Source organism: Leopardus geoffroyi, chromosome B1, assembly GCF_018350155.1.
Source record: "Leopardus geoffroyi isolate Oge1 chromosome B1, O.geoffroyi_Oge1_pat1.0, whole genome shotgun sequence".
NCBI classification, from domain to species: domain Eukaryota; kingdom Metazoa; phylum Chordata; class Mammalia; order Carnivora; family Felidae; genus Leopardus; species Leopardus geoffroyi.
The window spans coordinates 184,292,599-184,304,989 of record NC_059327.1 but is presented as its reverse complement, the minus strand read 5'-3'; the positions used below and the strand labels follow the sequence as shown (position 1 = coordinate 184,304,989).

The window sequence follows — 12,391 nt, the reverse complement described above, 5'->3', positions numbered from 1 at the left end:
TACATGCTCACATAGTCAGAGGGGAAGGCTTATCCCTCTGGCAGCAAAACTGTAGATTTTGTAGAATTGACTTAAACGATGGAGACAATTTCATTTCTTACTTCTTTTATCATGTAGCAGGACGTGCTTTAATCGGTTGGATTTTTACCTTGAAATATTTGAGATGACTGGTTATAAATATTAACATTACGTTGCAGTCTCAGAAATAGAAAAACTAACATCTGGCTTGAAAAGTCCCCCGTCATAAATAGTCATGTCCTCAACCTTCCTTCCTTCCTTCCTTCCTTCCTTCCTTCCTTCCTTCCTTCCTTCTTTCCTTCCTTTCTTCCTTCCTTCCCTTCTTCCTTCCTCCCTCCCTCCCTTCCTTTTTCTCTTTCTTTCTTTCTTTCCTTCTTTTTCTTCTTTCCCTTCTTTCTTCCTTCCTTCCTTCCTTCTTCCTTCCTTCCTTCCTTCCTTCCTTCCTTCCTTCCTTCTTTCCTTCCTTCTTTCTTTCCTTCCCTTCTTCCTTCCTTCTTCCTTTTTCATTCCTACACTGATATGTACAGTTGTTTCTGTCAAAAATGTCTGTGTCAATATATTTAAACAGTCAAGACAATGTTACCCTGAAAAAGAAAAAAAGAACGAAAAAGAAGTGCTTGCGGACTAGATTGATAGGTTCTATTCTAGAAATGCACTTACCGCTATCTAAATTTATAGCTCATGTCTCATTTTAATTGAGATTTCTAAATTAGAGGAGAGAGGTTTCAATCCTAATTTTGCACAGAAAAGTTCACATGAAACCAGCTGTTGTGCAGGAATGTAGAATGATAATAATGACTGACTTCCAACATCCATTCCTACTCGTTTTTTCTTATTTTAAACACCAAAGAATATACTTCTATGTGAAGAGCATACTTATATGTTTGCTTTATACTTATACATAAAATTAATACAATTATTAACAAATGCACAGATTGTATTTGATGGCACAGACAGCTTTGACACTCAAAGCTATTTGAGAATGGAGTCCAAGCATGCCAGTGTTTATTCTGGGACTGACTATACATGTTTCTGTTTCCTCCCTTGGACAGGAACACATCGGTTGCAACTCACCTTTGTACCTGGAGTCTTTCTGAAAGGGAGGAAATGCCAGATGAATATGGGAAATCAAGTTGAGGCAAAGAAGCCATGGGGTTCAATATAATACAGGCCATTAAAGTAGCAAAAAAAAATGTCTATGTACCTTCTGGCTCTTAAATATTCACTATGGGAGGATAGCACTCCATCCAGCTACTTGCCACACACCCCCTTTTTTTTTTTAGAGACATAAATTCTAAATTCCATCTTTTAGACAACAATCCGTTTGCTGTTTTGATGACAGTGATGGCGTAAGGTTGTGTCTCTGAATGTCCTTCACCAACCTCAAAAAGAAAGAGCCAGGCTGTTGGCCAGAAGAGTCTCTGTTTCATGTTACCTTTTGTGATGGTGGTGAGACGGTTGGGTACAGTATGTGAGCCGTAGACTCTCCGGGGGGAGGACAGCAGCCTCCACAGTCCTGCGTGGGCAGATGAGGCAGAGCAGAGAAGTGTGTCCCTATGGGGAGTGAGAGCTCGCTCGCCTTGGATGTTCTGGAAACTTCTAGAGCTTAAATAGGGTCCGCATCGCCATTTTGAACGTGTGTTTGGCAGTTGCATTTGTAACACGAGCCTTGCTGGACTCCTGTTACTGGCCTGTTGAGGTTTTTCTGATGGTGACTGTCACTGAACATTTCCTGCCTCCAGTCGCCCAGAAACCGAGTGCAGGCCCCAGCCTCCGTCGACTTCCCTTGGAACCCGGATGAAGGATGAAAAGCAGACAGTGAGCAATTCCCACTGGAAATGGAACCCTCCTTGTCATCTCCCCCCTCCACCCCCTCCTGCGGAGGCACTGGCGCTGGGGACAGCTCACGGGGGCGGGGCAGAGGCGCTCATGTGGCTGTAAGAATACCTGGACAGGGAGGCCCCCGTGGTCCTGCCTTCCTCCTCCTCTCCCACCTCCCCTCTCACCCCTGGGGGACCAGGGTTAGGGCAGCAGGGGAAGGTGGCCATGAAGCCGAGGCGGAACCGTTTGTTCATGAAGCAGTAGATGATGGGGTTGACGCAGGACGAGGTGTAGGACAGCAGGAGTATGAAGGAAATGGGGGTCCCGGAGAGGCGGCGCTCGGCTGAGGCCGTGTCATAGGCCCGCCAGGCGTTGGCGCTGAAGATGGGCATCCAGCACAAGAAGAAGAGGACCACGATGACCATGAGCATGCGAATCACCCGCTTCTTGGCCATTAGGTTGGCCGCCGAGCTGCTGCTCCTGACGCGGTTGACTCTGCTGCCGCCCCCGCTGCTGGACAGCTGCTGCAGCTCCAGCCGGGTGCGGGGCCTGGGCTTCTGCAGGTAACAGCCGTCGCTGTCCTCGTACCTGCCGCCGCTGCTGCTGCTCGGTTTCCTTTCTGGGGGGGGGGGGGGGGGGCAAGCGACATCACTTATTGTTGGGATGGGTCACGCGGGACAGAGGGCGCGGGAGCCCCGCCCCCTCCATCGAGGGGCTCAAAGCAGACTTGAACGGAAGAGCTGGGCAGGCACCCTTGCGCCCTCATGGTGGGGGTAAGTAGCCATCCATAGTAGTCCTTTCCTTCAAACGAAAAGCTACTTAAGGGCACCCGGGTGGCTCAGTTAGCTAAGTGTCCGACTTCCGCTCAGGTCATGATCTCCTGGCTCATGAAGTCAAGCCCTGCCTAGGGCTCTGTGCTGACAGCTCGGAGCCTGGAGCCTGCTTGGGATTCTGTGTCTCCCTCTCTCTCTCTCTGCCCCTCCCCTGCTCGTGTTCTGTCTCTCTCTCTCTCTCTCTCAAAAAATCAATAAACATTTTTTTTTTAAGAAAGAAAAGCTACTTGGGGCGCCTGGGTGGCGCAGTCGGTTAAGCGTCCGACTTCAGCCAGGTCAGGATCTCGCGGTCCGTGAGTTTGAGCCCCGCGTCGGGCTCTGGGCTGATGGCTCAGAGCCTGGAGCCTGTTTCCGATTCTGTGTCTCCCTCTCTCTCTGCCCCTCCCCCGTTCATGCTCTGTCTCTCTCTGTCCCAAAAATAAATAAACGTTGAAAAAAAAAAAATTTAAAAAAAAAAAAAAGAAAGAAAAGCTACTTAAAACTAATACAATAACACATTATCTATATTATATGCATAGGATATAATCATAAAATAATATTTCATGCATGGCAATTGTAAGGATAAAAGAATTATGAGCGCGCGAATCTGCACACTTTTTCCTCTCTTTCTCCAGACCCTAAGGGGAAAGGGTCTCGCCTGCTGGGTAAGCCTCCACAGCGCTTTTACTGAGAAACCTGGATAATGAGCAGAAATCAACAAAAACCAAAGATGCTATAGAGACACGTAAGTTACACACACGATCAAAGAGTTGACTGAAGGGGTAGAGGGAGAAGGGCAAGAAGTTATGTCAACAAGGGTGTGGGCATACATTTTAGTGGATAGCAGATTGTAATGAGTGGGGAGGAAGCGAGGCCTTGTGGCAATTGTAATGTGACAAAGAGGGAGGAGAGAGGCGCCTGGGTGGCTCCGTCAGTTACGTGTTGGACTCTTGATTTCAGCTCAAGTCATGATCTCAGTTTGTGAGCTCGAGCCCCACCTCAGGTACCGCACTGACAGCGTGGAGACTGGCTGGGATTCTCTCTCTCCCTCTCTCTCTGCCCCTCCCCTGCAGGTTCTCTCTCTCTCTCTCTCAATAAATAAATAAATAACTAAAAAAGAAAGGGAAGAGAGGATGGGGGAATTACAATCCACTTCAGTTGCTGAAGGGGTCCATTTGAATATAACAGTGCAGTGAGTGTGGGACACACCGGCCCTCAGCTGATAATCGGGTATGTGTGTATTATGTCAGTTTCTCCATTTCACAGATGAGGAAATAAGGACACTAGGTCTCATTGACTGTGCCTCATGACGCAGAGTCCCCTAAGAATACTTTCAAAAATCGCCAACATACACCCTCGGTGTATCTATGCTATGAGCAACACGCTTTTGTGATATTTTGGCGTAAATGTACAGCTAAAAGATAGTTACCCCTAGCAGACTTCTTCTGGATAGCATCAAATTTTATTCCTTGGTAAAGTTCCAGAGAGATTAATCCATAGGCCACCATCATCACGATTCCAGGAATAAGAAAGAGGATGAGTAACAGGAACGTGTGCCTAATAAAATAAAAAGAAATTCAATAACCATCAACTCCAGTATTTCAAACTCAGATGGGATAAATAGGGTTCATCTCCATTTTAACTGATCTGAGCAAACACGTTAGTTACTAGTATTTAATCGCCTTAGAAATTCCATGTCTGGTGGTTCAGTCATTCAAAGTTGTTTACGTCTTTCCTTTTTTTCAGATAAAGTCTTTTACGAAGGACTAGTTAAGTTGGAAAGGGTTGGTGTAATTCTGTGCCTGAAACAAGCCTTCATGCAAAACCAAGAAGAACTTAACAACGACAAAGAGTATGTGAACGATCTCAATGTAGCTATTACCAAAAATACCAATAAACATTGACAAGAGCTTACATTAATGGAGGACTTAACCATGCTACACACTAAACTAAGTGTTATGTATATAATATTACATACATTACATATACATATATGTGTACATATGTATATACGTATATACATATATGTGTACATATGTATATACGTATGTACATATATGTGTACATATGTATATACGTATGTACATATGTATATACGTATGTACATATATGTGTACATATGTATATACGTATGTACATATGTGCACATATGTATATACGTATATGTGTATGTACGTATATACATATATGTGTATATATATGTATATACATATATGTGTATGTGCATGCACATATATACATATATGTATATAATGTATATATTACATAAGTTACATATACATATACATATGTGTGTATATATGTACATACATATATACATGTATATACATATATACATACATGTGTGTATATGTACATACATATATACATATGTATGTGTATATGTATATACAATTAGATTTAACTCCCATAAGAATGCTTGAGGTAGGTACTGTTTACATAATACCTTAGGTGAGGAAACTGAGGTGTATAGAGATTAAATAATTTGTCCAAAGTCACGCAGCTAGTGGCAAAGGTGGAATTTGAACCCAAGCAATATGATTCTAGAACCTGTGCTCTTAAGCATCACGATAGACTATTCGTTGACTTTATCACAACAGAATCAATTCTTTAAAATTTTTTTATTAAATTAAAAATATGTTTATTTATTTTTGAGAGAGACAGACAGAATGTGAGTGGGGGAGAGGCAGAGAGAGAGAGAGAGAGATACAGAATACAAAGCAGGCTCGGTGCTCCGTGATGTTAGCACAGAGCCCAGTGAGGGGCTTGAACTCACGAACCATGAGATCATGACCTGAGCTGAAGTCATGCAGGCTCCCCGTAACAGCAGAATCATTAAATGCATAGGTAGGAATGATGGAAAACCTCTTAAGTTTTGCAAAATACAGTATTCGGGCGGTTTCTGATGCCCTGGAATGGCAACACACTTTTTCTAGTGCCTGGTGGGGCAGAGCTATGCTCTCTGTAAACATGTTTGATTCCTGAAGCACCATAGCCTCCTTTATGAGTCTGGCCCCTAAATCATTTTTTTGCACTCTGGCATGTGTAAGGTTACACGATTAGGCCATAAAATTGTCAGAGGCTCACGGTGGCTGGGCCATTTCTCATTTCAATTGGACATGTTTTGATAAGATTCCTTTTCAAGTCTTGGAAATGTTTCTCTCATTTGCAACGTAATTCTTTGTGTGTGTGTGTGTGTGTGTGTGTGTGTTACTTGGTTGAAATGAAAAAAGGAAGGCAGAGAAAGCAGAGATTATCTCCGTTTTGAGCCAGTTTTGGATATCGGGTTCCCTGATTCTAAAACATGCTTGGTATTAGTAAACGTAATGCCCTGCGTTTGTGAGACTTTTAAGATATTTTATGACATTTTATACATATACTCTCATTCGAATCTTACAGCCACCCAATGAGGTAGATAAAAAAAAAAAATCTATATTATTAAATCCTTGTATACATAAGGAACCTGAACCTCAGAGAGGTTACTTGAACTTGTCCACGTCAGTCAGCTAGGAAGCAAAGAAGGAGATATTAGAATCTCGCCTGTTTCTTTTTTTTAATTAAAAAAAATTTTTTTTAATGTTTATTTTTGAGAGAGAGAGAGAGAGACAGAGCATGAGTTGAGGAGGGGCAGAGAGAGAGAGAGAGAGAGAGAGACAGAATCTAAAGCAGGCTCCCGGCTCCGAGCTGTCACAACAGAGCTCCACACAGGACTCAAACTCGGGAACAACGAGATCATGACTGGAGCCAAAGTTGGACACTCAACCAACTGAGCCACCCAGGTGCCCCTCGCCTGTTTATTTCTAGTGAGGTGTTCTGTTCAAGCACCATAACAGCAGCTCTAAAAAAAACCACACGGGATTTGGGAGTCATTCTCTGCTTTAACTTCAGGTTTCATTTATTTATTTTTTTAATAAAATTTTTTTTTAACGTTTATTTATTTTTTTTTTAAATTTTTTTTTTTTTTTTCAACATTTATTTATTTTTGGGACAGAGAGAGACAGAGTATGAACGGGGGAGGGGCAGAGAGAGAGGGAGACACAGAATGGGAAACAGGCTCCAGGCTCTGAGCCATCAGCCCAGAGCCCGACGCGGGGCTCGAACTCACGGACCGCGAGATCGTGACCTGGCTGAAGTCGGACGCTTAACCGACTGCGCCACCCAGGCGCCCCTAACGTTTATTTATTTTTGAGACAGAGAGAGAGACAGAGCATGAATAGGGGAGGGGCAGAGAGAGAGGGAGACACAGAATCCGAAACAGGCTCCAGGCTCTGAGCTGTCAGCACAGAGCCTGACGCAGGGCTGGAACTCTAGGACTGTGAGATCATGACCTGAGTTGAAGTCGGCTGCTTAAAAGACTGAGCCACCCAGGCGCCCCTAACTTCAGGTTTTAAAAATCATGGGTGGCTCACTCGGTTAAGCGTCTGACTTCAGCTCAGGTCATGATCTCACAGTTCATGAGTTTGAGCCCCACATCGGGCTCTGCGCTGAGGGCCTGGTGCCTGCTTCGGATTCTGTGTCTCCCTCTCTCTCTGTTCCTCCCGGCTTGCGCTAGCGCATGCGCATTCTCTCTCTCAAAAATAAACATTTAAAAAGTTTAAAGTTAAAAACTTAGAAAAGAAAATAAAATCATAGCCCTCCCAATCCTCTAGCCAACTCCGCCCCCCCCACCCCCACCCAGACCATCCAGAGGCATTGTGCAGAGCGGGTAAGTAGAGAGGCTCTGTATCTTCTAGTTTTGTGACCTTGAACGACTCACTTCACCTCTCCATGTCTCCATGCCCGTAGGGACAAGAATAGTACCTACCCTATAAGGTTTTGAGAGGATGAATTAAATTAATACATGCATGGCATTTAAAACAGAACGCTAGGTGTTTGGTATCACCAGCATCCTAAAAGGAAGTTAGAATAATCCTTCTCCGGGTCTCCAGGAAACTGATCCCCCAGCCACCCTGGACAACCCATTCCGGTTTTTATAAAAACCGCGAGCTCTAACGAGTTGTGTCACACAAATAAACACCACACCGCCTTACCAGGACTGCTGCATCATATCATTCGGCAGTAGGAAGCGGCACATGTTTGCGGTCTGGTTGTTATTTTTGGTAAAAGGCACCAGGTTGCTATAAATTGGGTATGGAGTCATGATGGTAAAGGAGAGGCACCAGGTAGTGGCGATCACCTTCAAAGCATGCGATTTTGTCTGCCAGACCCGGGACTGTAAGGGTTTGCAGATTGCACCGTATCTTTCCAGAGATATGGCCACCAGATTAAAGGTGGATACGCTCACCGAAGTGCCTGGGAAAGGAACAAAGAAGTCAGTTACGATGGCGCTGAAATCCAGAGTTTATTTGCACATTATCTGCTCCGCACAGGTTGCATATCAAGGGGCAGCACTCAGTGTGTGCAGACTCAAATGTATGTATATATTTTTAAAAATCACTTATTCTCAGTTTCGTTTCAGAAAGGATTTAAGGCAGTTAAAGAAATCTATTTACAAATACATCTTCTTTCCAATTTTTAGGTAAGTTTCTTGAACTTTGATTACAACCTCCCTCCTGCTTAGGCTAATTAATAACCACGGGGATGGACTATGTTCCTATCCCACAGAAGAGGTGTTGGACTCAGCCACAGAAAAGCTCTAATTTTGAGCATAACCTGAGGTTAGGTTGACCTAATAACCCAGATTTGTAAGGACTGTGACCCTGAAAGGTCACTGGGGTCTGAGCTGGAGGCATTACAACTTTCTGAAAATTTCTAGCACAGACTAGGATTTTTAGGAATGCAATGTTATACGTTTTAAAAAGTAGTTTGTGGAAAAAACACCTAGTGGAAAAACACGAAGGGGGGGGATTCCACACCGTAACTAAGGGTTGCTGCGTGTGGGAGGACGAGAGCTTCCCTTCCCATTCTGTTTTGCTTTCCTGTATTTTGCAGAAGGAGCATGCGTCATCAGTGAGAAAGACACCAAAACACCTTCTTTAAAATGTTCTTAGGCAGAGTCAAAAAACCCCTTAATTTTCTTTAATTTTTGTATTTTGTGTGTGTACACTTATTATCACGTCCTCTCCCCTTAAAATTCCCTTTCGTGACTCATCCGTGGATTCCGTCAATTTTTCTGATTATCGTTACCATGATTTCTTAAACCTTAGAATTAATCTAAGCTTGGGAGAACAGACTCTTAGCCTGGGCCTTTTATGGATATAAATAAATTCTCTGAAACTATATATAAAAATATTCTTTTTTGGGGGGGACTACCTCCAGGGTTCCTTAGAGACTTGAAGGAATCTGCAACCCAAAAGCCATTAAATAAAAACTCATGTTCTGAGATGGGAATACTGTGTTTTCCTGGACATCACCCCAAAGAATTCATGACATTTAGGCTATAGAGTGTAGTCCTGAAGTCCCGGAGTCAGGGTCTGGATAATGAGCCCACCGTTGTTATAAACCTCCTACCAGGCAAGCACTCTTTCTCTTTCTTCTCCTTTTTTTTTTTTTTTTTTTTGACTGCATTTTAGGAGATTAATGAATGTTAACTGTTAGGAATAGTATTGAGGAGAACACAAAATCAAGGGAAGAATAGAAATCACCAGATCTAGAAATCCAACAAAACCATTACGATGTTGCAAACACTTTCAGAATTATCTTGCTTTCCATTTTAGCTATTTTTAAAAACATTTTTTGGGGGGGGGTGAAATTCACATAACCATTTTCAAGCAGGCACGTCCGTGGCATTTAGCACATTCACTATACTGTGCAATCACACAAGCGGTTGTTTTAAATCTCCTTTCACAGACCCTGGTTAAGAGTCTTAAATCATATTATCGTTAAGATACATATGGATGGGCCTGGAAAGCTGAAAGCGCCACGAGATGCTAGTAATTATTACCGCTTCATTGTTTCATAATGATCCCTTTCACCGGTAAGTCCATTTTTCTTTTCAGAGTTCTTGGACAAGGACTGACACTTTCTTGGTTGTTTGTCCGTGGCACACAGATCAGTAATTCATCATCGTTCGGTCAGGGTTAGATCCCGCTTCGTCAATTGGGAGAAATAAAGGCTTTGAAAGCTTTCCGGTCATTACTGCCCTGGCCCAGCTCAGCTCAGCTCAGCTCGGCACATTTTGCAAGGCTTAGGTCAGAACAAAAAAACAACCCTCCCTCACTTCCCGGCCTCCTCCTCCCCTCAACTAGTTCTCAGAGTGGGTAGGAACGCGACAGTCTGGCAGACAGGGAGACAGGGGACGGAGAGACATCTTTGTTCGGTCTCAGGAGAGCCACGGCAGCTGGCAAACTGAGTCAGAGTACTCACGCACCACGGTGGCGGCTACCGATCTGGGTTCAAATCTCTGCTCTGTGCTTTACCACCTGTGTGTCCCTGGGCGCATTATTAACCTCTCTGTGCTTCTGTTCCCTCGGTGAGGCGGGGAAGAATAAGCATCTTAGACTTCACAGGGTGGTCGGGAGATAGGATCGTGGGAGTAAAAAAGCACTTAGTACAACATCTGGTGCATAGAAAGTGCTCAAAAACATCAGCCCTTGTGATTTTTCTTTGTCATCGGCATCATTTTGATTGGCAAAGGCAGAGGGCTGCCTATCCCAGCCAGTCAGGGTGAGCTTAATGACCCACAGGCTCCGGGAGCAAAATCAACTCCTCATTTAGTGCCAGAGGCCGCTCTCCCTCTCTGCCTGAGATGGTCCCAGCCCCTGGGGGACCAGGCTGGGAAGTAAGTCCCGACACAGGAATCTAGAGCCGGAAAGAAACGGGTGTTCACAGTAGCCCCTGTTCCCTGGGAAGGCAGGAGCAACAGTAGAAAGAACCCTCCACCCCCCGCCCTCCAACCACCACCCCGAAAACTGGGCCTCGGGTTGGGCAGAGCCCCGGAATACGACCGACGGCTTCCAGGAAGGGAGTGAGCCGCACGAGTGCCTCTTTCTCTCTAGCCGAAGCAAGCAAACCCCACCTCTTCTGTGGTTTCTTAACAACTTATTCCACCCTGAGAAACTGACCCCTGAAACGTACGACTGGGGACTGAGTCCTGGGCGCGCACGAGGACGGACCTGCCTGAAAGCCAGTGCCTGCACCCCAGCCCCACACAGCCAGGTGTTTTGGGGGGTTTTCTGCACTCAGCAGGACTCCTCTGCTGAGGCTGTTGGGGAGGGGGGGGGACGGTTGGGAAGGTCTGGGGCTCAGTGAGGTCTGAGGAGAGCTCCAGAAATAGTCACCGGCAGCAACTCACCCATGAAGTAGGTGGTAGTCTTGCAAACAGCACTCCCGAAGATGAAGTCCTTGAGCAGGTTGGGGATGAGGTTGAACGGCATGCAGAAGAGGCAGAGCATGAGGTCGCTGACGGCCAGGGAGAGCAGAAAGATGTTGGTGACAGTTCTCATCCTCTTGTTCCGAATCAGCACCGTGATGACCAGGGTGTTGCCCAGCACGCTGAGCAGGAATATCAAGGAATACAGGAGGATCTGCACAGCCAGCTGCCACTCTGCACGGAGCAACAGGGACGAGACAGAGGGGCGGGCGGAGGTTATGGGAGCAGAATGTTAAATCCATAGCCCACGACACCAATGGCTATTTCTTGCAGATTTTTTTTTTCTTGCAAGGGTGCACCTCCTTGAAGCCGACTATTCCTGTACTTGACAACGTTTTGCAGAAACCAAGTGAGGAACCCACAGGGATTCAGTGGCTTCTAAAATGTTGGTTTTGTTAAAGAATCTCTCCGGGAACCACTTTTTCTTCGGAACAAAGCTTCCCCAGTGCATGGTGATGGCTTCCTTTCCTAGCTGCTAAGCGTTATGTTAATTTCAACACTTTTTCACGCCGGATTCCCCCCCCCCCCCCCCACCGCAAGAAAAGGTGACAGCTGGACTGCCAGAGCACCTTTTCTGTGATGCTGGTAAGTTCCAGCTTCGCCACTTGTGCCCCTTTCTTATTACACGTTGGCTCCTCCTTCCTTGGATTTGCCCCCCACACCCCCACCCCCGAGTCCTATGCCTCCATCTCAACTCTCCCCTGGGGAACCGTAAGGGTATTTGACTCAGTTCTGCTTCTTGATGTGTTATCCAAACTTGTGAACGCACGACTTTCCCCAGCCTTGTCTCCCGAGGACTTTGTTACATTTTCTCTCTCAGCCTCGCCTTTGCTGATTTCTCCCTGAGCTCAATCATTTTCTGAATGAAAATAACAGTGTCTGACACCTACCTTTGGAAGAATGGGGCTGATCCAAGCAGAAGAGTGTCTCATTTTCGATTCCCAGCTCACAGGGAGGGGTGATGTTGCTCCCATTCATGAGAAGGCTGTCGATCACATCCATCCTTGTCTGCTGTTCTCCAAGTGCCGCGAGTCGGGGAATTGCTCATTCCTCTGATGACCGGAGAGACCAAATGCGACCTGCCATGGAGGGACAGGGAGGGAGGGGTCTCCAGGTGCGGGCTTTTCCAGCCATTCCTGAAGGCGACGTGCGCTCACCACGCTCGGTCCAGCTGGGCGAGTATCTGCACTCCTGTCTTGGAAAAGGCAGCTCTTGTGAGCCAAGCCAGCTCCACCTTCCGAGCCCACCCCTCCCGTTCCCGGGCCAGTCTTGGGGCCCCGAGCACAGATAGCCTGACTGTGAGTTAACCCTTCCCAGAGTGTCACTGCTCTCACACACCCTTGTGCACACACGGACACACTTGCGCAGACACACACACAAACACACACGCTTCCCCGGCACCTCTCTCCTCTGTGTAGGAACCTGTCAC

At 45.8% G+C, this 12,391-nt stretch overlaps 1 protein-coding gene and 1 long non-coding RNA gene across 4 annotated transcripts in view; one reads left to right on the top strand and one right to left on the bottom strand.

The window, feature by feature from the left end:
• The window catches only part of LOC123596095, a 23,960-nt gene extending 22,759 nt beyond the window's left edge, over window positions 1–1,201 (top strand). For both annotated transcript variants that reach the window (XR_006711526.1, XR_006711525.1), the window contains exon 3: window positions 1,071–1,201. This is a non-coding gene — a long non-coding RNA (uncharacterized LOC123596095). The remainder of the gene's footprint in view (window positions 1–1,070) is intronic.
• On the bottom strand, window positions 450–12,391 carry CCKAR (cholecystokinin A receptor). Of its 2 annotated transcripts, XR_006711524.1 has the most exons (6): window positions 11,853–12,391; window positions 10,885–11,136; window positions 7,682–7,943; window positions 4,081–4,208; window positions 1,093–2,458; window positions 450–602 (listed from the first exon to the last, which is right to left on the bottom strand). XR_006711524.1 is itself a non-coding variant. In XM_045474324.1 (5 exons), exons 1-5 carry the CDS (start codon window positions 11,962–11,964, stop codon window positions 1,923–1,925), a joined length of 1,290 nt encoding a protein of 429 aa, XP_045330280.1. In that variant the 5' UTR covers window positions 11,965–12,391; the 3' UTR covers window positions 829–1,922. The 2 variants fall into 2 exon arrangements, 1 of the variants encoding a protein (XP_045330280.1); XM_045474324.1 differs by lacking the exon at window positions 450–602 and having other exon boundaries at window positions 829–2,458.